Genomic DNA, 25,529 nt, shown 5'->3' on the forward strand with positions numbered 1-25,529 from the left:
CCAAGCACAGGGGCAGAGCAAGTGCTCCCCAGAGAAGGAAAATAAACCTCAGCAGCATATTCCGTATGTCCTTTGGAACTGCTTTCTGCTGCAGCTGCCACCCTGAAGGTACCCTTTGGCATCTGTCTGCAGCCATATTTATTCACTGGCAGCGAAGTAGGAAGCCCAGGGGAGGGACAAATTTTCTTTTCCCTGCCCCTAAGCTAGGAGTGATTTTGATTAATTTCCTTGCCCAACAGCTTTGGAGAAGATTAGGACCAGGGAATCAAAAGGAGAGGCAGAGGGGACCATAGCTCAGCTAGAGTGAATCAGCAAGGATTCCAAAATATTTTCATACTCAACTTAACTGAGAAATGGGGGAAGCTGGGGCAGAGGGAAGTAGAGAGGAGTGGAGAGAGTTCAGAGACAGGGACCTTGGGTTACTGTTGCAGACAGATGCAGTATGAGGAGGATCAGGGGTTATGGAAACTGTTTTTGGCGGATGTGGAATTTGGGACAATGCAGGATTGGAGGTGCATAGGGTAGTGCTAGGGGAGGATATGGGAACCATAATGATGTAGGCACTGCAGGTGCAGAAGTTTTAACTTCAGTCGCAAGAAAAGCAATCAAGGGAGATAAGGAGATGGCTGCATTACCAGCCCTGTAACACCACCGTTGCTTCCTTGTCCTCTTTGCAACCCCAAATATGAGACTTGGGTGTCTCTGTGCTGTTTTGTAAAGGACATAGCAAACCAAGATTTCTGCATACAAACCCCCAGGCCTATGTTGCTGAAAAGCAGACTCATCACAGTGCCTGTGACTCCCTGGGCCCTGAAGTGTCGGAAAATGTCTCAGCTCCACCACAAGGTTTTGAAGATGGTTTTCCGTCAGCAAGGACAGCAAGTGACTCATCCTCTGTAACAGCTGTGCAAATTCCTCTGCCATCATTGGATGGATAAGGGCAAAACACCACAGCTGGAGAGCGCTAGGTGATTCTCTCTCTATTTCTTGAAGACTCATCCGAGACATAGAGACACAAAGTGACTGTCTGCAGTCATATGGAAAAAGTATTTGGCAGAAATGGAAATTAAACCTGGTACTTTCTTGGCTGAGGCTGGGAACTGGCATGATGCCTGAATGTTTCTTATTTGTCGACAGAAACTGGGATTGACTTTTGAGTCAAACCCATCTCACTCTTACCTGCAGGCCCCTCAAGCTTGTCTTGTCCATCTTGTGAGCAAGAGGGGCAGATTTGACAGGGCATTTGTAAATTTGTAGTTATAATACCACCATGTAATGATGATGTCCTCGTGAAGATGCAATTTGTGCAGCCAATACGAATTTCACAATGCAATACAGCAGCCAACAGTTTTAAGAACTTATACTTGAAATACATATATAAGGGAAGTAGCTGAAAGTAGATGCAAAAGGCATGTTTTAGGACAGCTTCTTTGGAGTGTTCTCCAGGCAGTGTCTTCTCCAAGCTCTGCAGGTGAAATAATCCCCGCATCTGTTTTTTAAGAAGCAGTCAGCTCATGTCACTTGGAAGTATTTTCCCTGTCACATGCTATTTGCAATTCCTGAAGTCATTCTGTTGATCATGACACTGCTACCCAAACTGGTCCTTTGGCATTCATTATGGGGAAGCCCATGAGATGTTCCTGCCGCTGAACCTTTCCACAGCAAAACAAGTCCAGGCAGCTGCTGTATGCCAGAGTAAATACAAGAGGACTTAGGATAAACCAATAAAATAGATACTCAGCATCAACACTTATGCAAACCTTTTCAAGGAGTTTAAATACAAAATTACCTGCATTGTGTAGCAAGCCTCTTAAACCAGTTTTCTTGACACAAGGACAGGATGTGGAAATGTGACCCTAATTGTTTAAAAGGGCTGCAAGTGACCCAAGGAACCTGTGGATAATCCAGTTGTTTACATTAATTTACCAAGAAGCAAAGTAAACAAGAAGATACAAAGCCACTTGGAACTGCACCAAACAGGGAATAAAAGGAATGCATAAGCAGGAGTGGTTTGAAAATCCACTCCATATTTCAAAAGAAAACAAAACAAGTTTGCAAATAACCACAGTCAGAAGAGGTGAAGGAGGAAGCAGGCTTCTTGAGGTGCCCTATCCTACACTTTCAACCCAACTCATCAACTTCGCCTTGTCTCCCCAGTTTGCTTGGACCATCTCTAACAATACCTTTGTACCCAGGCAATGTAATTCGCTGTCTGCTTAGGACCCCGTGAATGATTTGGTTTGGGGCAATTGCCGAAGGTCAGGGTGTGATGACATGGGCTTCCTTGGGGCTCATTCCAACAGGGGAGCATCATGCTAGCCAGCCTGTAGGGTTGCACCTCAAAGCACATGCAGTGCTTATAAGCACCTAGAAGTTATGTGCCAGCATAGGAGTTAGCTGCTAGATTCCCTTTATGTTCAGTGGGAAGAGACAGGGAATCACCTCGCAAAAGAACAGGCATCTGACAAGCCTGATAATCTCATTTGAATGTATTCTTTCTCTCCATCATCTATAACAGGAAAAAGTTGAGTGCCTCCAGAGGTGATCCAGGAACATGATTTATGCTGAAAAAAATCACCCTTTGGTATCTCTTATTTTGATTAACCATTCACTCCTTACCCAAAGGAGGTAATATGTAACCTTTAGGTGAGACCTGTGAAAAAACTCCTCCTTTACTTTCACTTCCAAAACAGGTATTGATGTTTTTGTTGCTTTTTGATTTCGTTTTTTGAATTTCTACCCAACTGGAAATTCCTTTTTGTGAACTGTAGCAACAGGACAAATTACACAAGTTCCTTGATAGTGTGATGTTTGATGTCTTTTCCATTTTAGCACGTATGTATTTTCTTTAATGAGACTTCACTTCTCTAATACTGCTTTTTGCTTTGAATTCAGGCTTCACTGGGTCAGTTTGGAGGTTCTTTCTGAAATCTTAGTGCTGGAAAAATGAAGATATTCACACCTCTGCATTATGTTTAAAAAGTCTAGCATACATTAATTCATTTTTAACTTTCAAATATTGTTAAATTGCTTCACAAATGTAGTTTGGAATTATTTGCATATAATAATAACAATTGCATAATAATGATAATTGCATATTATTATTATAAATATTTGACAATCTTTATAATAATAGAAAAATACCTTAAATGCCCTGGCTGCAATTTAAAATCCTTCTCTCTTCTTTTTCATTAGAGCTGGATAGTGCTTTTTTCTATAAGGAAATTTAAAAATATCTAAAACTTAATATATGCTTTTTCAGTTTTCTCTGTCTTTTAACTAACCAAATATTATTTGTAATGTTTTCATGCATTTTAATAAAATTATATATATATTTTTATTTAAAAGCAGATTGCTGCCTTGCTTTTTAACTAGCAATACAGATGTGTCAATGTGTTTAAAAATGTATTCCTTACCTAACTTTTTGTAACTATTTAGGGTAATATACTTACCTTTTGGAGGTAGAAAACTATCAATTGACTATGTATACTGTACATTTTAAGCTGCACCATCTGTCACCTGTTGCATATGAAACACTAGATAGATTTCTTTTAGGTCTGTCTGAGAAATTTAGATACCTACCTGGACTGCAAGGAAAAGTTAAATTTTGATAATACTTTGGAGACTTTTCCTTTACCTCTTAGTTTTGTACAAAGGCCTGGGTATGGGGAATATTTTCTGTCTGTCTCCTTTCCTGTTTTGGGCTTTGTCAAGCTTTAGTGGGAGCTCTCATTCTACTCTTCAAAACCTCACTCTGCTCTTAAAAAAAACTTGAAAAAAAATTTCTACTCTTACTAAATGTCTGTTTTTGAATTATTGTGGTATTGGCATGCTTTTTTTCCCTTTTCCTCTGTGGATCAGGGCTGTTTGTGGCTCATTGGCAAAACTGCACAGTCAGAAGGAATTATATTCCACTGCAATCGCAAAGCTGTTGTAAAGCTACATTGTCCTCTCTACCTTTAGTTGTAATTACCATCATGCATACAGCAAAAGTAGCTCTTTAAATTTCTTTTCAGTAAAAGATGGTTATGAGAGGAGGTGTTAAAAAAACAGAAAGAGGAACATGAAAAGGGACAGTTACTCATTTTGCTTCATGAAATAGTGCAATTTTTCACTTGTAAAAAATTATGAGCACATTATTCTTTTCAAAGGTTTTTGCTAAACATTATTTTTAAGTTGAAACAACAAACACGATAGATAGTCTCAAGGGTTAATTTCATTTCTCACACTGTTAATGGAATACCTGTGGTCAGATAACATTCCACTTTGAAGTGTTTAAACATTTCTTAATCATATTTTCTCTCATGTTTGCTTTGAAAACAAAACATGATCTAAAGGGAAATCACTGTTTTAGCTATTTCTTTAAAAAAAAAAAAGCTGTTCCATGCCATCAAAGCCAATATTTGCTACTTCTCAAACACTCTTCATATACACTGTGTGCTTTATTTATTTTTCAGTCTACTTTTGATAGCACATTCTATTACAAAAGGTTTTCAAAATAACTGTCTTTTTGGAATAAAACTGACCTCTTGCTGCATACATTTCTTGTGGAACATTTAGAAAATACCTTTAATTTCACATATGATTATACGGTAGTATTAATTGTGTTTTGTTTGTTTCTAATTAATGGCATTAAACTCCACTGTCCTTGGGTCCAGAGCAGTCCACATAATTGCCCCAGTGGAGGAAGAACTTCCCCTATTCCTCCTATAATGTAGACACAAAGATTTTTCATGAAAAAAACAGAAGAACTGCTCCATCCTTTATTGCTGTAGCAGCATTTCTTCTTTTCCTGGGAGACTTTTTTAATGACCCAAGCAGATTCACTGAATTTATCATTTCCTCTGATTGCACTCAGTTGTGTTCCCTTCCTTTTAGAGAATGCATCATTTTTATGACCCAGTCTCAGTACAGTTTGACAAAGGAGAAAAGTTCTTCAGCACATCCCACAAAGGCTCATGGCAGTAGGCAGGCTGGAGTGGTTATGGGGTTTTCAGATGAGATGCAAGAATTCGTGGTGTTAAAGGGATATGTGAAGAAATAGAGGCACTGCAGGGGGCCTTTGATGGAGGTTTAATAGTATATTTGGAGGAAAAGGGAGACACTCGTCTGGGAAACCAAGGGAACATGGGAGAAAAATGGAGTTCTTGCAGTGGGGGTGAAGTTAAGGGCAAATCCTCCCGAAAGGACTTGCACAGAGCTATGCATTGGTGTGCTCTCCATAAACCAGTCCATGCCCTCCCCTCCATAGGAAAGGGATGGCTGCTGGACTTTGTTTTTTGTTAATCATTGCTCCAGGATGGTGGCACAACAGCAGAAACCTTTTCCCTCCTCTTCTTCCTCCTCCAGCTCCTGGCAGCTCTGCAGACCTTTAGCTTCGGGAGCAGAGCAAGGCTGGATTTTGGGTACCAGATAGGGAAGTTTTGGTTTGCAGTTGCCTCCTGTCTCCCCATGGCTGGCCAGAGATCCCACTATGATGTCTGCTTCACACTCCTCTGAGCTGTGAGGACAGGTAAATACATGGGGCAGCAAGGGGAGGAAGAGAAGTCAGTCTGTTAGCAGGGATCTGGCCCTAAACCTCTTTAAATGTACTGGGCCAGCAGACCCCCCCCATACAGACAACCTGCTGTTTGCATAGCGTCCCCATGGGGAAGGATCAGAGAATGTCTGGGTGGATTATCACATAATACACAGCTCCTTTGATCTCAGCCTGCTGTTTTGAATAGGGGGTGGCTTGGCACCTGTTTGGTATCTACTACAGGGGAGGAAATTTCCTCGCCTGGGGTCAGCACCCTTACCCTGTCTTCCTCTTTCCCCACAGTGGCCCCCACAGATCCAGGCACCATGCCTGTTCAGTATGTGATGTACAAAGGCATTAAATTCCCCCCTGCCTACAACTCTGAGCACAGCCTGAATTTTGCGCACAATGAGTTCTTGGTGCGGGACGATGACATCTTCAATGTCACCTACCCCAAGTCTGGTACGAGGGGAAGACAGCAAAGCAGGGCAAGGGAGGAAAGGGTGGTGTAGGCTAGGCTGGGAGAGATGTGCTCAGTAGGGTTTGGGGGGGAGGTCCAGGGCAGGGAAGGGGGAGGGATTTGGAAGCATCTCCGGGTGAGGGTGAATCTCTTCCTATGGCAGGTAACAGCAACCTTCTGGGTGGTATGGGGCGTCTTTTACTGCAGTGGTTGTACATGGGCAGGGGAGCACCATCTCTTGGGAGGGCACAGACTTGGTGGTGAAGATGCTGCTGACAAAGCAGCTCTGGTGTTGTGAGGTCTGCCCATCTCTGCCCCCTGGGGCAGAGATGCACCTCTGCTTTCCCTGGCAGGCACTGTGTGGATGACTGAGATCCTGAGCCTTATCCGCAGCCATGGCCATCCTGGCTGGAGCCGAACCATCCTCAATTCTGACCGTGTGCCCTGGTTCTCAACCCAGCTGGGTCTGGAGTCAGCCCTCAGCTACCCCTCGCCTCGCCTGCTGACCTGTCACCTCCCCAGGCACATCTTCCCCAAGTCCTTCTCCTGCTCCAGGGCCAAGGTGGGATGGGCATCCATGGAGAGCTTGAAGGGGGAAGGGACCTGGGAGGACCCAGGAGCTGGGAAGACTTGGAGTGATAGGACATTGGGTAAGGACCTTGGTGTTGTCCTATGAGGGTGGGAAGTGTCCTACATGCCCTCCAGATGGAAATGTGCAGCCCCCCATGTCACGTCTTGCCCCTCTCAGATACTCTGGGGCATCTCCATTGACTCTAGAGGCCTTGTGTTTTCATGGACCCCTGGCTAAGATCTGGGTGATGGAGTCTAGCTAAGAGCTGGTGCTTGTGTGGAAGACCTCTCCATTTACAGATCCACCCCAGTGCCAGTGCCTGGACATTTGAATTCCCCTACTGGGACTGTCTAATCCCTGTATGCACTCTACTCCAGGTTATTTACACCCTACGGGATCCTCGAGATGTTGTCGTCTCCTACTATTACTTCTCCAAGATGTGCAACAGCTATGAGGACCCCACATCCTTTGAGCAGTTCCTGAGGGACTTTCTGAATGGAGAGCGTGAGTGTGGTTTAGGGCATACTCAGGGCATGGGGAGGTCTCTCATTGCCTCTAGCTCAAGGGTCTTTTGCTAGTGCCCACTGAGGATGGCTATGAAACCAAGTTTTCCCCAGGAGAGGAGGATGGATCAGGAGGTAGACAAAGCAAAGCAGTTCTGGAGAGGTATGCAGGCCTGCAAAACTCTGTTGTGCTCTGAAGCAGATGGAAAGTGGATTTCCCCACCTTCTCTTACAGAGTTCAGAGGTCTTCAGGAAGCCTTGGTCAGAAAATTCTACAAAGCTCTGGCAGGAGCTGACCTGTGAGCCCTGCACACCTCTAGCCTCAGCCTCTTCTCACTGTGGTCTCTGAGCCTGTTCCTGCCCCTGTGCTTGCAGGGAAAAGAAATGGCATCATCACAGCAGTGTTTGGCTGAACCAGGCAGCTTGAGCAGGAGGGGAGCTGGAGAAGACTACATTGCTCAGCTGCAACCACAGCCCACTTCTCTTCCCTGGCCGACCCTCCGAGCCCCACCTGCTCCCTATACACCTTTTCTCTGGCCCACCTCATGGCTGCCATGCTCCCAACCTTGTGTGAACCTTCCTCTGCCTTGCACACCCCCTACCCTGCCCCAATCTGCTCCCAAACCTGCTGCCTTTTGTCTCCCATCAGTGCCCCATGGTTCCTGGTTTGAACATGTCCAGGGCTGGATGGAGATGAAGGGCAGGGAGAATTTCTTCTTCATCACCTATGAAGAGCTAAAGCAGGTAGAGACCTGGGCAGATCCCATGGCTCCAAACAAGAGGCAGCTCTACTACAAATAAGCTCTACGTGGTGCCGGAGCATGAACTGGGGACTGAATCCCCCCCAGCCTACCTGCCCCTGAGACAGCATGCCCCCTGTGACAGCTTGTCACAAGCCCCTCAGTAGTAACAGACTCTATCTGTGTCCCCAGGACCTGCAGGGCAGTGTGCGACGTCTCTGTCAGTTTCTGGGGCAGGATTTAGATGAGGATGACATCTCTTCAGTAGTGCAAAATGCCTCCTTCACGTCCATGCGGGAGAACCCAATGTGCAACTCCATCCTGCTCCCTTCAGACATCATGGACCAGACAAAGGGGCAGTTTCTGAGAAAGGGTGAGTGCAGGGGGTCCCATTGTAGTGCTTCAGGGAGCCTGCCTGGAAGGTGTAGCAGTGGGGCTGCAGTGTCTCCATGGGGGCAGCCTCAGCAAGGGTATTCAGAGAGCAGTGATGCATATGTTTGGGTCTGGAGGACAGGTTCATGGGGATGGTCTCTCATTTTGGAGAGCCCTTTAGGGCGGTAACTAGACTCAAGAGCTGAGCCTTGAGGGGCTGTGTGCTGGGATGTGCTATGAGCCAAAACCCTCTTTTCTCAGGCATCTGTGAGGACTGGAAGAACCATTTCACAGTGGCACAAAGTGAGACCTTCGACAGGATCTACCAGGACAGGATGCAGAACCTGAACATGGCCTTTCCTTGGGATAGACGTTAGGATCCAGACCTAACTTAGGCCACTTAAGCATGGGGTATAAACCAGCCTCTGGCAGCTGTTGGACTTGAGAGCACTGACTGGTGTTGGTCAGAGAGAGATGTACCACTCCCTTGGACACAAGGATACAAATGGCACTTAACCCCGGTGTGTGAGCAATTAATCTGTACCCTTTCTGTTCAGGTTGCGAGGGCTTTCTTGTGGGGCTCTGCTTCTCTCTGTCCCCTCCTACCATCCCTCAACTCTTTTTCCCCTGAGGAAGGCTCAAGGGTCCCCTGGGAAGGACCTATCTTCCTGCCCTCCAACACATTCCTCTTTTGCTAACACAGGAGTGTAACACCTTCCCCAAGAGCGCACAGATAGAATATATCCTGTCCACCCCAGAGTGCTCTGGCTACAGCACTGACCAGTGCAGCCTGTTCAGGAGCTGCAACCAGCTGAAATGTTCCCTTGGGGATGTTCATCGAATGTGCTGTAGCAGAGCAACACAGAAAATGGGATGGGCTACTTGAATACAGAGGAGCCTTTCGGATTTCCTGATGAAGGGAAAGACAGAAGAGGTGAAGGAGGTTGGAGAGTGACAGAGTGACCCAGGAGCACATATCTGTGGCCATGTCCAGGATGGGAGCAAGAGCAGAGGAAGGGCTTGGTCAGGCCAGAAAGACAAGCACAGATGGGATCCTGGAGGATGCACCTATGGCCAAAAGTGGGAAAGCACAGGTATGCAGAAAGAAGAGGAGATAGCTGGATATAGGCATTGAGTGAATGCCTGGGAGCTGTCCTGCTTACAGATTAGCAGAGTTGGCTGTAGGGAGCTGCTGTGGATTGTGGCCAAGGTAAAGGAACCAGGGAAGGGATGGGTTGCTGAGACCTACAGCCATGTTGGCTTGGACTGAGAGGGGCAGGAGGAGGGCTTGCTTTGGTCAGAAGGGACAGACATGGAGCAAGGAAGCCTCAATGTAGAGAGAGCACCTTAGTGAAGTGTGGGGTGAGGTATGTCAGAAATATTCTGCAGAAGAGGAGAGCAGGGTTCAAGGATAACCCTCTGTGGCTTCACAGACACAAGTGGGGGAGAAGATGATCCTGTGCAGGAGAGGTGGGAAGAGGCATGGGAAAGGCAGGAGGAGAAATAGGAAAACATGGATGGAGGAGGAGGAGGGAAAAAATTCAAAACAGAGAACTGTGTAGCAGCAGCTGACAGATCCAGTGGAATTTGGAGTGCTGTGCAGGAGCTTTCTGTGTGAGGAGCTGTGGGGTTGGGCTGGGCAGGTGTCTTCTCCTGCTTGCCCTGCAACACTTGCAATGGAGCAGGGAAATGCCTCCACAGTGCAAGACTGCAAAAGAACTTTCTTGGTAGGGTTGGAGGAAAGACTCCAGAGTTTGTAGCAGATTTCCCTCAACATTCAGATCAGTTCTTGGTTCTTTTCTGCACCCCCTCCAATTTCACTGTAACCTTTCCAAGACTTGGACATCAAGCTGCCCCCCCCACTCTTGTGGTGTTGTGTATGATCCCCCTGACTAGGGTATCCAGGTTTTTCCCACTCCTTACCCCCACTACCTTCTCCCTGCCCACGTTCCTGGTCACATCCCCTGAGTCTTTCAGGCCCATGTCCTGCCTCAGGTGAGGAGGTTCACTATGGGCAGCAGGTGACTCAGAGCTCAGGGCTGCCCTCTGCACTCATGCTATCTGCAAAGTCAGGAGGAAGGATGAGGTAGGATTTGATGCCAGGAACTCTCTGCAAATGGACCATTGTAAGGGATGCGAGGATACAAGGAGAGGAAATGAATTCTCCATGCCAGAGTTCTCTCCCCACAGATGTTATGTCTCTCCATCCCAGCCCTCCCAGCTGCTGCTCCCTACCCTTCATCTTGCATAGACCCTACTGTGAGCTGCAGCCCTGTTTGTGTTTGACCTGTTTGGAGTGCTTCTCCTTCTCCCATAGTCTTTCCTCTCCTGCTCCCCCTCCCCATGCTTTCGCATATCACCTTCATGCACTTTCTCTCTCCTGCCCCCACGGGACAGCTGGGTCACCCCTATCCTACTGTAGTCAGCAAAGACTCATTGCTCACCTTCTGTTTCTCTTCCAGCCCCTCTTTGCTACTGTGGCCTTTCATGCTGATCTGAGATCAGAGCTAACTGGGAAGGGTGAAACTCTAATGGTCCCCAGCAGCTCTGCAGAGGGAGATGAGGTGATGGTGAGCTCTGCAAACCTGCAGGCAGAGCCCGTAAGCAAGAGAAAATCCCCTCTAAATCTCACCTAAAGGGAAGTGACTCTGTAGCACCTCATGGAGAGAGAAGAGATGAACAGAAAGGACCAGTGAGCAATTTTTTTTTAAATGCAAATGGTGAATGGGACAACTAGGAGAAATTCTCTGCTGGGTTGGAACTGACTGGGGTTGTGACAGTGAATGGCGGCACTGACTGCTGTGACTGCAAAGGTTTTCCCTGCTGATACCTCTGTAGCTGGGACATTTTGCCTGATCCAGGGCAGCCATTGTTAGTGGGCACAAGGACAGGGTCTTCTCTAGGCACAAGCTGTCCTGGGACATGGCACTCATTAGCCCATTAGGGCCCAAAGGGCATTAGTGCAACACCTGAAGACATACCTCACCCATTCCCTGCAGCACTATTCCCCTGCACCCTGCTCAGGCATTTTGGTCAGGATGGCTTCCTGGTGTCCCCTGCTGTCCCCGACCCCAGAATTCATGGGAGAGAAGCAAGATCCTGCCTGGTATGGAAATTTGCTGTTGTGATTCCTTTTCTATTTGCTAGACATGAGCAAACCCCAGTTTCACTGCAGCCAACCAGTACTAAGCAGATAATGAGAGAGCAGTAAACTTAAGTGCTTCTCTGTGCCCAGAAGCACACTGAACCCTGCAGATCTCTGAAGGAGAGATGGGCTTTGCCTACAGACATGAAACTTAGAAAACTCTCCTTGCAGTTCCCTGGAGGTTCTTCTTGCTATTTCAATCACTGTATTTCTTCAACTAAGAAACTCTCCTCCCTCCATAGGAAGAGGCCAAGAGGAATATGCACAGTTCTGTCCTCATAAAGGGGAGATACCAGCTGTCCCAGTGGAGATTTAGGAGACCCCTGGTAACTCTGCTGCCAGTGCTAACATATAAGAACAAATGGTGTGATGGCTTTGAGTAAAGCAGGGCCAAGCCACAGGGACTTGAAAGCAGAGTTTTTTCCTTGTATGGGACAGGTTGTACAGCAGGATGTTAAAAAATTGCCTCCACTTTGACAGCCAAGAATGGGAACTCTCCAAATACATAGGGTTTGTCCAAGGGGGACATGCACAATCAGGGCAAGAGCCAGTGGTGGTATACAGGAGTTTAGGAAAGGTGTCTTTGTGCAGACAGGACAGCATGGCCATTGCACCTCTGCTGAGCCAGCCTGACAGTGTTTAAACCAGGTAACAGATTTTAAAGAGGCAGGGCTAACCACTATATCACGGGGATTTAGAAGCACAGCCCTATCTTTGTTCTGGGAAACATACAGCAGGATGGGATCACAGCTAAATCATTCCTTCATCACAGATAGTCAGACTTCTACAGAAATTTAAATGTTTAACCCCACAGAGAGGTTTGGGGAAATCAAAGAAGCAGAAGGACCTTTGTGGATCTTGATCTAGAGCCCGCACTGTAGTTTATGTACCTCCGAGCCTCCACAGAGCCCACAGGGAAGTCTAGCATTTTACAGGGTTGCAACTGCCAAAGTGCTACTTGTAATAAATCACAGCCTCAGTTCCTGGGAGATACAGCCAGAGTCACCAAAGGTGCTACAGAGGTATCTTTTTCAGGGCTCCCCTATCTTGGGATAGGGCAGGGAAGGTTTTGCTTTTCACTTTTGGACTCCACAGGTTTGCAGAGCTCACCCTCAACTCTTCTCCCTCTTCCCCTCTAGTGGGGACCACTAGAAAGTCCACTCCCAATTACTCCGGTTCTGAAGGGGCCATGGTGGCAAAGAGGGAGGTGGAAGAGTGGTTGCATGATGAGTCCTTGCAGACTGTGGTAGTCTGGAGGGGACCCAGGTGTCCTGCGGGGTGAGGGGGGGGTCAAGAGGAAGCAAGTGCATGAAGGTGATGAGGGAAGAGCTTGGGGCAGGGAGAGCAGGAGGGAAAAGGCTAGAGGAGAAGGAGACATACTCCAAACAGGCCAAGCAGACAGGACTGCAGCTCATGGCAGGGCCTGTGCAGCAAGAGCAGTAGGGAGCAGCAGCACAGTAAACGAAAGATAGTAATTTGGTAAGAGCACGCGCATACACACACACACACACACACACACATCTCTTTGTGAAGTGCAGCTAACAAAACTCAATTTCTTACGGATTTGTGTTCTTCATCCTTAACTTCATGCCCACTGCAAGAACTGCACTTTTCTCCCGTTTTCCCTCAGCCTCACACATGAATTTCTCCAGTTTTCTTTATTTCTCCTACCAATCCCCCCATCAAAAGGTCTCAGGTGCCCCCAAGCAGTATCTCTATTTCTTCCCATTTCCCATTTCAATGCTCCTTACCAAAGCACTGCAACTGATGCACTCAGTGTTTACTACTCCCAGTCTGATACACCTCCCAGGCTTTTCCTAATCCCTTTACAACTTCATGCAACACAGGATTTGAGCAGTATTTTGCAGGAAATCAGAGTCCAGTTGTTATTTTGGCTGAGAAAATATCAATAATTGCAGGGACCCTGCTATCACATAGCTATGAGTATGCAAATATCTACAGGCAATGGGGAGATAAACACTATTTAATTTTATAGCTATTTGTAAAGTTTAAATAAAAAATGAACATCAATTAATTAAAAAGTGAACAATGCATAGCCATGAATTAGTATAAAACAAAGAGAGGAATTTACCTGTCAAAAAGTAGACATCCGTAACAAAATAATATCTGTCTTCCCAGTGAGCAAAGTAAAACAGGGGTTTTGTTTAGGGATCAATCCATCTTGTTCCTAGGTTCATCTATTGCAGGATTTGTGATTCATGGTGCAGAGGTGAATCTATTTTATTCCATTATCTATAAATGGAGCTGTGGGTGACAGCTTAGATGTGGATGTCTATACCACTGAGATGCTACTCAGACACCTAAATGTAGTTGTCTGTTGTCATTTGAGTTGGTCTTGAATCTCCAACCTCTCGTTTCTAGTCAAGAAAAGCATGGGTCACATCTGTCTGCTCTGCTGGGATGCCACATTAATCTGTGGCATCTCTGTCAGTCCTTGACACTGATGTGGAAGCAACTAAATCAAGCCTCAAAAACACACAGAATTGTCAGCAAAATCTTGGGATGTGCTGAAGACAACTTAAATCAAAAAAAGAATGCACAGAAGGGGAAGAACTTTCTGAGTTTTAATCTGGAGTTTGTTTCTGAATTTTAATCTGGAGTATGTTTAAGAACAAATCAGGTTGTTATGGCAGAAAACACCTTGGATAGGAGTGCCAATGAAGTGCTAACAAGTTAAATTGTTTAGGAGGAAAAGCAAAAAGGACAAAAATATAAGACAGAGGGCTTGAAGAAAGTAGATTTTAACAGTTAGTGAATAGTTAAAGGAAAGTCTAAAGCTAACCTAAGTGATCAGTAAGAGGACAATAATTTCAGGAGCATGGCTCATTTCTTCAACAAACAACATCAAGGACAAAGGCACAAATTATCCTTATTTGGAAGTAGGGGTAGGAAGGCGCTGTGTGACCAGCGTAGTAACATAGCACTCAGTGAAGAAACATTCAGAAAGATGAAAGCAGGGCAATTTGCTAAGGGAGAGAATAACAGAATGTCATATTGGGTGAAAATCAGAAAGACAAAGGTGCAAAATTTGATGCTCCCAGAAAAGGGCACAGCAGGTAACAGCAAACCAATGTATAACTACATTTGCAGCTTGGTAAAGAGTAGGGAGAGAGTTTGTCAGCAACTCAGAGGGAAAGGAAAGCTCATGAAAGTGGGTGCCAACCAGTATGATGTTTTTAATGGTTTCTGCTTGCTTCCATTTTCACTAAAATGCCTTATTGTTATGACAGGGCTAAAATAATTAGTAGTAAGGAAAAGATTAAAGACAGGTTGAAATAGTGAAACCATACTTAGGAAAGACAGAATTTTTCCACTTGATTTCAAATCCTAATCCTTTCAAAATTCACCCCCAAAATTTTGGAAACTGGCTGTAGCAATGATTGTCTTTATTGGTGCTTGGGAGATGGGGGAGGTTCCAGATAAGTGGTAGTTTTGATACAGTGCATATGTTTAGAAACAAGAAAGAGAGAAAGAGGGAGAGATAGAGAAAGAGAGAAAGAAAGAGAGAAAGAGAGAGAGAGAAAGAAAGAAAAAAAAGAAAGAAAAGGAAGGGAGGAAGGAAGGAAGAAAGGAAGGAAGGAAGAGGGAATTTTAGAAGATTTAGTCTAAATTCAGTTCCCTGGAAAATGTTGAGCAGAAAACCAATCCTTCTACTTACGGTCACCTAGAAGATAACATGATAACAATTATCAGCTAACACAGGTTTGTCAAGATTACATACCAAGCCAACAATCAGCTGCACAAATACAACCCGGGAATTACTGGCCAGTCTCCAACAAGGCAGGCAGAGTATGAGGATGTGTATCAAATCACAACAGGCTGTGAATCAACAACACTGGGATATTGCAAGAAAAACAAACTTCACTTCGGACTCCTGGAACAGGGGCGGGTCTCGTGTACGAGACGTGTGCAATCCTCTTCTTTATCCAGCCGTGCTGAGATCTCTGCTGCACATCAGTGGCTGGTTTATGCATCAGCCTTCAAGAAAGATGTTGGCCTTCCTGGAGACTGTCCAGAAGAGAAGTAGTAACAGCTATAAGAGTGTAGAAAACAGGACAGAAATGGAGAGAGTAAAAGTCTCTTTGATGGGGAGAAGCAAAAATTAGGCAAACAGATTAGAACAGTCTTCAAATTGTATGATAAAGAGCTCATCTGCTCTAAGGTGGATGCAATGCTCTCCTCTAACACACACAGCTTTGATATGAAATTCAATATGGACAAGACTTAACTTCGACAGCTATGACCTTTGGTAGCTTGAGATTTGTATTTAGTTAGGCATGCTTTCCTGACCCATCACCTCATCTTTCATCCCCTGGACATGCTATTGCAATGAAAGGGCTTACTAGCTCTGCACTCATTCACTCTCTCTGCGAGTCTTGTCCACTCCAACCCTCCATTTCTGCCTTAGGTGTTCTCTTATTGTCTGCTGTCTCCACGAGGAACCTCAGCTTTGCACCCTGCCTTGGGGTGAGGAGGACACACAGGCTGCACAGTCTAAGGAGAGAAGCACCCCAGTGCTGCACACACTCTCTGCAACTTGCTGGTCCAGCACACGCTCTCTGTGGTGCAGGATATTCCTGGGCATCTTCAGCAGTAATGCAAACTCTCTGTGTGTTCAACTGAGTTCTTCTGCACCCAGCTTTGAGCTTCCTAGAGGTGGTGCTGAGCAATGGTCTTGTGGGCCAGCCTCTGCGGTCTGCCCAGATAGCTGGTGCAAATGCAAAGAGAGGCCTGAGGACTTCACTGAGTCCCTGCTGCACGGTGCTGGAGGGCATACTGCAGTTCTCCTAGCACCACATTGCCTTCCCTTCAGTTCATCCAGCCCCTCAGCCAGCCCTACAGCTACATTTATGCAGGCATCTCATACCTTAGACATCTCCAGCACAGAAGTCGGGGTCTGAGCTGCCTCCCTGGGAGGAACAAGCACTTCCAGGGGAGAGTCACCTCTCGCTAAGGCTAATGTCTTCTATAAAGAAGTGGAACTCCCTCCTAGCAGTGCTTGGTGATCTCTCCTGAGCATACAAGGTGTCTACATGAATTTTATAGATACAAATGTTGACACAGCAGACAAGGTAGTTCCAGCCCAAGATGAGAGCAGCACCTGCTCAGCATTGTGAATATCTGAATGATTTAGCCCTCACAGAGGATCTGGGAGTTTGCTTCTCACTTTCAGGGATGGTGTGCTGCAGCCTTCATCTCTTGTGCTGCCAAGACTGGGAGGACAGCTCACGCTGATCAAAGACTTAACTGGATTGTGAACATAGACAAACTTTAGAACAAAACTTCACACAGTCTTCCTGTTTTCTGGGACAAATGTGGGAACAAAAGTGGAAAAATCTCTTCTTTAGACAAAGCCTCTGCTTTCAGCAGTGGGAAAAGGTTTCTCACAGCTTGCTGTGCTGCATTAAGGGTGTGGGATCAAATTCATTTTCCCCGTTAAGCCTGGGCACTGATGCCCTTTTCGTGCAGTTGCCAGAAGCTAGTCCTGGAGGATGACTTGCAAAACCCTGTATCCCCACATTGCTGCCACCTATGGTCCAGAACCAGCTGTCCTGAGATGTCTTGTTTGCTCAGCAGGTTCCTGGAACAGCTCAGTTTCACAATCCCACAGCCTACATGATGCCAGAGCCCACAGTAAAAGAGTCACTTCCTGGCAGGGGTCTGGCTTTTTGTACTTGCTGAGTACCTGCCATGGGACACAGAGGGAGGTTTTGGGGTAGAGGGGAGGGGCCAGGACCCAGAGGAATTGTCAAATACCCTGTCCCTTGGGTGCATGTCCTGTCTTGTCTCCTGCCTTCTCCTCCTGCGGAGGCACGGAGCACGCGGTCTCTGTGCTGCCAACATGAAGCTTGTCCTCCTGGCATGTCTCTGGGGTAAGTGATATGTTTTTTTTCTCTCCTTTTGGCTTGGTATCCCTTTGTCAATGGTCAATAATTATCCTCTTCCACTATTGCTCCTTCTACAGGCCATAGCACATAGCAAATGATGCATTGCAAGAAGGGGAAATGCAATCTGTGGTTTCTACTTTACAGTGACCTGAATCCCTCTCTAGACCATCTGGCCAGCAATTGCTTGGACATATCTGATAGTTCAGTGTGGACACTTGGATCCCGTAGAATATCTCAGATGTCATTAGACAGCCACAGGTGGACAACAGGAAGCAGCCCCATCTTGACACACTTGATGCTGACATCTTAAATGTCTCATTCTAGACCTAAATCCCAACCCTTGTGAGCAAAGATACCATTGATCAAGGTGGGGTTCCCCGCTCATGTTTCTTTGTTCTGTGTCGCTACCCTTTGTGGGTTCATGTATGGCAGGGATGGAACCAGACCCAGAGACAATAGGCAGAGGTACTGAATATGCTCCATGGCTATCGTACTTGGGCAGGCATTCCAGACTGCCAAGATGAAATGTAGCTGGAATTTTCAGAGAGAGAATGGGCATACCTTTTAGGAATCCTGGCCCACATTTCTTAAAAATAGCTGCAAAATGGCAGGTGAAAAAGAGATTTACCTGGGCAATAATGCTAATGACTGTTCTGGTGTCAGCAGTTCTTCCCTTGCCCAAAGTTGTTGGTCAATGCTTGGGACCTTGCCAGACTGCTACATTTAGGAGGCAAAATTGTTTGTGTTGAACCCTTCTTTGCTGCTGACCTTATACAGTGGTACAAAGTCCCCTTCTCCTGAGTTTTCAGGACAAACAGATTCTGGCAAGTTTTCCCTCAGGCTTTCCAAGTCCAGCTTCCAGGGTTTGCCTCAGCCTCTTTTTAATCCCCAGCAGAAGCTTCTGACCAGAAATAGCTACTTTGCACAGGGTTCCAGATACATTCTACCATGAAGACACTTCCTTGCCTACCCCTATTAGCAGGCTCATAATTGTTCCTGTTGGATTTCACTGATGCCATTAATGTTTGCCAGATCGGCACTGCTCCTGGGGTTATTTCTGTGCAGTGTCTCCCTGAAGTTCAGAAATGGCCATGCTTCTTCATGACCTGGCCCCAACAGGAAGGAAAAAAGAATGCTGTACTGTTGCAACTCGTCACATTTTCAGTAGTTCATCCAGTGGTATACCTCTTACCTGGCTTTTGCTAAGAGCCGGGTGTTAAATCTAGAGTCTCTAGGGAGAGGTAAGCACCTCCAGCATGCAGTTCAATCTTCTGCTCTGGACACTGACCAAGGATGGGATGAGTATGCACCAGGCAAAGCTCAGCTCTTTCCACTGACTACAGCAGGAGCTTAGATAACTAATTCAGTCTAGATGACTGAATCTGGGTGAGAGGAATCCCAACTGATCTGCTTTGGTATTTTCACATTATCTACCCAAACCAAATTTTTTCCAACACACTTTTTGGTTGGTTTGTTTTAATTTCTCTCCCTGTCTGATTGCTTTATCAAGAAAGTCCCCTAAACAGGTTCTAAGACATGCAAAACCCATGGACAGCTGGGTTTGGGAGACTGAGAACAGTGATGGGCTCTAGCAGTGTCTTGTCTCTTGCCTGGTACTTTACTATCCTGAATCTCCAGGCTTTACAGAACTTATTGGATGGAGACTAACGTCCTATATTTTTTATATTTCAGCTTCCTTTGCTGGAGTCCTCCTGGCAGGTCAGTATTTGTAGTAGGGAGTGGAGCATGAGTCAGCCTGCATGTACCTCATAAAATGTCGTGCAAAATGATGCTGTATCTAACCTAGAGGTTTAAGTGTATTGTTCAGAGTTAAGAGACTTTGATCCAAATCCTGTTCCTGTGGCCAACATTATGTGCCATATTCTCCTGATCAGCCAATAGAGAAGAACGGACTCTATCTCCCGTATAGTTTGTGAGGTGCAGTTGGTACCATACCGGAGGTCTCTGGATGAAAGGAGCAGTTAAGACACTGCTTATTTTAGCAAAGCTAAACCAGAATTAAGAACACCCAGGATGCTAGAATCTTATCTCCATGAGGTGAAGAAGTGTCCAGTGTCCCCTTGGCTCCTCCATGAGCCACTATGGAGATGTTTCAGGTTTTGGGACCCTGTCACTTTCAGTCTCTGAATTACTCTCACTACAGCACCCTAGATGCATGCAAAAAGAACATCACTATCCAAAGAGACTTGGTTCTCAGTACTAGAGTGCCAAACAGGGTTTGGGATCAAAGCTTGATAACTCCTAGGGCCCTGGAGGTTTTGAAAGGGATTGTGTGGCATGGTGGGCAAGAACAGGATTGAGTAATTGAGAAAAATCCTTTCCAGTCCTGGGTGCTGACTGTATTTAGGTATGCCATAGTTACATGTCAACTGAGTACCAGCAATCACTGCCCCTAGCTGTGCAAACCCAACCTTTCCCTTGCAGAAAGAATGAAAACTTCTAGATTCTCTCTTCTGTGGTACCAGTCCAGTTATCTGGAGCAGCATTTGCTGAGAGAGGCTGGCCTTAATCATGAGGAAGCTCATGCAGAATCTAAATGACAGAGTAGTTTTGGGATGGGTACACCTCTCCCTTTGCAGCTCAAAATGAACTCTGCAATTGGTTTCTCAAAACTGACTTGCAGTCACTTAAACAGCTGCAGCTTTTGGCCATTCCCAGCTCAAAAACAGATTCCCAGCCAGCAAATATTTTGGATGCTAGAGTACTCCAGGCTCTTGTTCACCCTGATTTGGGCGTGAAGACAGCCAGAGCTCTCTGGAGGAAGAGCACTCTTTCCCATTCCCTGCCTTCACCTTGGGGTGTCTTTTTTTCTCCAGAAGATGTAGACACAGCCAAACTTGAGGTCCGCCTGGTGGATGGTCCCAATCACTGCTCTGGGAGAGTGGAAGTGCTTCACAAGGATGTCTGGGGGACTGTGTGTGATGACAGCTGGGATTTAAGAGAAGCAAAGGTTGTGTGCAGGCAACTGGGCTGTGGGACAGCACTGTCAGCTCCCCGAGAGTCCAAATACGGAGAAGGGAAGGGCCAAATCTGGCTGAGTGACCTTAACTGCACAGGGACAGAAGCGTCCCTCACTGAATGTGAGGCAAAGCCATGGGGAGACAACTTCTGCAACCATGTGGAAGATGCCAGTGTGGAATGCTCAGGTAAGTCCCAAATATTTCTTACTTTGGGCCACGCTGGCCCCTTCTGCCTCAAGATGAGCCATGGTGCAATTTCTGACACAGCCAGTTAGGAGGTTAGGAACGCAGAATGACTGTGTTGGGATCCACTTTCCTACCACTGTTGACCCAGAGAAGTTGCATCATAATTCTCCAATTAGAAACAATCTGCAGTGCTGGGAGTGGACAAAGACAGTTCCCTCTCTCTCCTGACAGCCTCCATGTTGTCATTCTTCTTCCTTCAACCTTTCTTCTTATGTCAGAAGGTGGGAAGGGAGCCCTCAACAGGCGTTTGGAAAGTGCACAGACAGTTTTGGTGCATCACAAGAGACCCTGCTTTCCTCTTGTGATCAGGTGCACAGAAACCTCTTTCAAAATTATTTCACCCTTGGATTTTTTGCAGGAGAGGAAATACCTGAACCAGGGCCAATCCGGCTGGTGGGAGGCCCAAATAGATGTGCTGGCAGAGTTGAGGTGCTTCATGAGGAACAGTGGGGCAGTGTGTGCCATGACAGCTGGGATATGGATGATGTCCAAGTTGTGTGCAGGCAACTGGGCTGTGGGGATGCGGTGCTGGCCCCAATCGGAGCTAAGTTTGGACGAGGAACTGACACCATCTGGCTGGATGACGTGAACTGCACAGGGACGGAAACTGCCATCTCTGAATGCCAGGCGAGGCCATGGGGGGAACACAATTGTTACCATGGGGAAGATGCTAGTGCAATTTGCTCAGGTAATCTTCGCATTCTCCCCATTTTGCTAGCTACAGGTTGAGATGTCCTCACAAATAGCATGGACAGCTCTGGAAGGGGACAGGGGTTGATGCAAGCTAAATATTCCTGCTGGTGGCTCAGGGTCCTTATAGCATGGAAGGGTGTTTCACTCTGGGAGATTTTCTCCTCTCTGCTCACTGGGGTGCTCTGTGGCTGTTTTTTTTTGCCAGGTCAGACTTAGGGTCAGTCTTTTATGGTGACTAAGAACTCATTTTGTCAAACTCAGGACTTACAGTCCCTATGCATTGGCTCATTTACCTGAGAGTTAATTTGTTTAAGACCAGTATCTTTCCCCACAGCTAGGCCTGGACATGGTATCTACCTGTTTTATTTCCCTGTGCATCTGGTAAAGACTGCTGTTATGTTTTTTTTGCTGGGTTAGCTGCATTTCTTATGGGGAGGAAGCTCTGAATGGGAGGTTGCTGTGTGCAGGGTGCTGTGCCTTGTCCAGGAGTGGGGTGGAAAACAAGAGGACTACAAAAGTGCAAATGCATGGCCTTCTGTCTTCCTGAGCATTGCCTCTCTGGCTGTGTCTGCAGATTCAGGGATTACCGTCTCCACTTCTGTCCGCCTGGTGGATGGCCCGAATCGCTGCTCTGGGAGAGTGGAAGTGCTTCACAAGGATGTCTGGGGGACTGTGTGTGATGACCACTGGGATTTAAGGGAGGCGAAGGTTGTGTGCAAGCAGCTGGGCTGTGGGACAGCACTATCAGCTCCCCGAGAATCCAAATATGGAGAAGGGAAGGGCCAAATCTGGCTGAGTGACCTTAACTGCACAGGGACAGAAGCGTCCCTCACTGAATGTGAGGCAAAGCCATGGGGAGACAACATCTGCAACCATGTGGAAGATGCCAGCGTGGAGTGCTCAGGTAGTCCCTCCGTTCTCCATATGCTGGGGAGTCGGGTGGGTGGATCCCACCATACATATGCTCCCTGCTCAAATGAGGACTGGTCCCAAGCACCAGAGTAGCTCTGTGTATGTCTTCTGGTGGGAACAGAGAGGGGCCTCAGCTGTTGAAGTCATCCCACCACTGAGTGCCAGCCCTGTTAGGCAGTGCATTGCTCACCTAATGACTCAGTGGTGACACATGGATATAGCTATGGTGCCCCAGCACAGTACTGACCCCATGACCCAGTGCAGTCATGACACAATAACCCACTGCAGAACTGACCCAGTATCAATGTAATGACCTCATGAACAGCTGACCCAGTGCGATGCTGATCCAGTGATCCACTCTAGTGCTGACCTAGCGATCCAGTGCATAACAGACTCAATGGGCCAGTGCAATGCTGACCCAGGACACAGTGCAGTGGTAAGCAGCTGAGCTGGAAATCATGCTGTGCCTAGGGCAGCATTAAATCTTCGCCCACCTGAGATCACTGTGCTCCCTTGCTTCCTCTCTGGCCTGAAGGGTAACTGTGATCAATAGACTCCTTGAACCAGTCACCCAGCAGAGCCTGCAGCCATCCATGAAGACTGAGAACGCTTCCATCAGCCCTTTCCTCAGTCTCCCACCCTGGGATTTCTGCCTCCCTTCCTTCCGCAGAGAAAGCTGGATGCAATGAAAAGGGATCCTTTGGCATACCTTTGGTGTGCTCAGAGACAGCAAAGCCTCCTCTGGGTAGGTGTGCTTTCCACAGGTGAAGGGGCACATAGGAATCTCCCTAAGCATTTCTTTTCTTGGGATGTGTGCAGAGGTAGATGTTCCTGAGCCGGGACCAGTCCGGCTGGTGAACGGCCCGAACAATTGTGCTGGGAGAGTCGAAGTGCTCCATGAGAACCAGTGGGGCAGCGTGTGTGATGACCACTGGGACATGCAGGATGCCAAGGTAGTGTGCAAGCAGGTTGGCTGTGGGTCACCATTGTCAGCCCTGGGAGGTGCTCGCTTTGGGCGAGGGCCGGACATCATCTGGCTGGACGATGTGAACTGCACTGGGACGGAAGACAGCATCTTTGACTGCCAGGCCAGGCCATGGGGCGAACACAATTGCTATCATGGAGAAGATGCTGATGTTATTTGTGCAGGTAATTGCCCATCACTATAGCATCTGAAGTGTTGTGAGAGCAGTGTCAAACACTGTTGGCAGAGCCAGCAGGCTGTACTGCAGGGGACAAAAGGGGAATCACAAAGGAGGAACACTCCTCCTCTCAGAATAATGCTGATAGAGACAGGGAAATGGATGCAGGAAGGAGCCCTAGATAGGATGGATTATCTGGTTAGGATGGCTGTGGTGGGTGTGAGGGACCAGCTGGTGGGAGAGGGGCATCAGCAGAGCAGAGACAAACACATGAATGACAATCTGACTGTGAGATGGGTCCTGCTGGGGAGATCCTGAGAAGGGAGTTTTATATATAGCAAGGCTCCAGAAAGAGGGAAGAGAGATCAGCTTCTGAGGAAGAAGGGAATGACAAGCATCTGTAGGAGGCAGAGCAGGTGAGGGACAGCTGGGAAAGGGGTGTCTGGGGAGAGATGCCAGTCTGTATCAGAGTATCATCTATACTCACAAAATGTCTGAGCTGGACTCTCTGAAGACCCCTATCAGCACAGCTTCTGGCTTTTCATGCACTCTGTCTTGGGAGAGGAGCTTGGATAAGCCCTTCATGAGTGAAGGGAAAAATCCCTGGTGGCCATGGGGGTGTGCAGTGGACACATAATCTTTCACCTGGGTGTTGCTCTGGGTTGTGCTGTCAGGGCCGCATATTCCAGTCCTCTGGATCAGTCAGTGCACTGTGACTCAGAGTCAGATCCTGCTCTTCACACAGCCATGTCTTGTTCCCCCACCCTGGGCCCTGTCTAAGGCTCAGGTGTCCAGCATTCCCTTTGTCAGTAGACCCAACCATATCGGTATCATCAAACCCACAGACCTTTTCTGGGAGTAGAGTCCAGGTCACTTACACTTGGAAATTCTGGTGTCAGAATGCTCCTGAGGGCAGATTTTGCTTTACCGTGTTCCCTTTCTTTGCAGTTAACAAGAACTTGGAGGAGCTGGAAGCATCGTGAGAGTCACACTGGCCCCACCAGACCACACTCACCTTGCAGCAAGAGATGGGCCAGCAATACTCAGCTGAGAGGGCAAAGGGGAGGGATGTTACAGAACCATCGATGTGGCATGATTGAATCCGTGGCTTGGAAAAACTGTTCTCTCTCATCCCTTGAAGGAACTGCAGACTTGGTTATAACTGCATTGATTGAAAACCAAGCTGAACAAATTATTGCCACTGAAAAGCAAACATCACAAAGTATCAATAAAGTTCCCCCAAAGCTTAAAAAACTGGCTGGCTCATCAATTTCTCATGGGACTAGATGAGTTCAAGCTCATGTCTGAGCTGGACCTGGTCACCTGGCAGTGAGCTCTTGGTCCAGTGTGATGAATATTTATACCGATGGTATGGAAGTATCTATAAAATCTCTGCTGAGAAATATTTGCCTCCACTCGTTCAGACTGGTAACAAGAAGAGCAGTCATATTAGCCTTGGAGAGGGTATTGGACACCGCACAGCATGAGTTTATTCCTGAAGGTTTTCTGTTCCTCTCTAGAGGGGACCAAAGAGACCTGCCCCCCTTTCCTTCCTGCAAGGGAACAATTTGCCCCTTTTCCTTCCTTCTTCCCACAGAGAAAAGCTGGCGCTTTACAAGTGGACAATTGCCCATTGTTAGGGTGCCCAAACAAACTTTAGCCTCCAGCACAGCTGTACTGTGATTTGTTGCTCTCCAGAAATATGCTTTATGCCTGTCAGCATGGCACAAATACTTTATTTCAGCGAAGCAAAGAGCTAAGGTCTTCAGCTCAGTATTGACACCATAAGATGGGTTTCCTTTGCTCTAATTTGGAAGTCTCAAAACTGGCTGGCCAACTCAAACTGTTATTACAGCCAGGACAGATTGGCTCTTCTCTTCTGCCTCCACCTGAAAGACACTACCATCATGAGGCAGATCTAAAACAGCTCGGATGATGTGCTGTCGGAAGATGCCTAGTCCAATGTCACTCTGGTGAGAGTAGAAATAAGATGAAGCTGGGCATGATCTTGACCGTGATGCAGAGCATCAGACAGACTCACAGGAGCAGCAAGTGCAGGTCAAATGTCTACATTTTTGAAAATGGAAGGTGAGAAAAAGCACAGAAACATTTCAAGGTTTGGAGGCAATGTCTCTGAGGGTCATGAGGTTCAGTCTGTTGAATGTATCAGAGACAAAGCTGAGTGAGGGCTTCACTGCCATAGCTAAATGCCATAGCTAGGAGGAGGATACTGGCTACCCAAGGGAACCTCAGACTGTCTGAGTTGATAAAACAAGAGCCAGGTGCTTACTTAATGCATCCTTACAATCAGCACAAGACAGCTTTTATGGATTAAGG

At 46.9% G+C, this 25,529-nt stretch overlaps 3 protein-coding genes across 3 annotated transcripts in view; 2 read left to right on the forward strand and 1 right to left on the reverse strand.

The window, feature by feature from the left end:
- LOC106482029 (uncharacterized) overlaps positions 1-25,529 on the reverse strand; it is a 255,295-nt gene that overhangs the window by 215,752 nt on the left and 14,014 nt on the right. The window lies entirely within an intron of this gene.
- LOC106482022 (sulfotransferase 2B1) lies at positions 5,441-8,597 on the forward strand. Its single transcript, XM_013939529.2, has 7 exons — positions 5,441-5,512; positions 5,822-5,980; positions 6,332-6,540; positions 6,927-7,053; positions 7,702-7,796; positions 7,985-8,165; positions 8,426-8,597. The coding sequence occupies exons 2-7, from the start codon at positions 5,845-5,847 to the stop codon at positions 8,539-8,541; spliced, it is 864 nt and encodes a 287-aa protein (XP_013794983.2). The 5' UTR covers positions 5,441-5,512; positions 5,822-5,844; the 3' UTR covers positions 8,542-8,597.
- Positions 17,173-24,388, forward strand: LOC106482020 (CD5 antigen-like). Its single transcript, XM_067314315.1, has 7 exons — positions 17,173-17,203; positions 18,911-18,937; positions 20,056-20,385; positions 20,804-21,133; positions 21,713-22,042; positions 22,870-23,199; positions 24,141-24,388. Exons 1-7 carry the CDS (start codon positions 17,173-17,175, stop codon positions 24,173-24,175), a joined length of 1,413 nt encoding a protein of 470 aa, XP_067170416.1. The 3' UTR covers positions 24,176-24,388.

The sequence above is a fragment of the Apteryx mantelli genome, chromosome 34 (assembly GCF_036417845.1).
Source record: "Apteryx mantelli isolate bAptMan1 chromosome 34, bAptMan1.hap1, whole genome shotgun sequence".
NCBI classification, from domain to species: Eukaryota; Metazoa; Chordata; class Aves; order Apterygiformes; family Apterygidae; genus Apteryx; species Apteryx mantelli.

Excerpts from the sequence above, each read along its gene's own strand:
- LOC106482020 (XM_067314315.1), top strand. The coding sequence starts at position 17,173 with ATGAAGCTTGTCCTCCTGGCATGTCTCTGGG. Across the intron at positions 18,938-20,055 it reads TGCTGGAGTCCTCCTGGCAG|AAGATGTAGACACAGCCAAA; the intron begins GTCAGTATTTGT and ends TTTTTTCTCCAG. Across the intron at positions 22,043-22,869 it reads TGCCAGCGTGGAGTGCTCAG|AGGTAGATGTTCCTGAGCCG; the intron begins GTAGTCCCTCCG and ends GGATGTGTGCAG.
- LOC106482022 (XM_013939529.2), top strand. The coding sequence starts at position 5,845 with ATGCCTGTTCAGTATGTGATGTACAAAGGCATTAAATTCCCCCCTGCC. Across the intron at positions 7,797-7,984 it reads CCTATGAAGAGCTAAAGCAG|GACCTGCAGGGCAGTGTGCG; the intron begins GTAGAGACCTGG and ends CTGTGTCCCCAG. Across the intron at positions 8,166-8,425 it reads GGGGCAGTTTCTGAGAAAGG|GCATCTGTGAGGACTGGAAG; the intron begins GTGAGTGCAGGG and ends CTCTTTTCTCAG.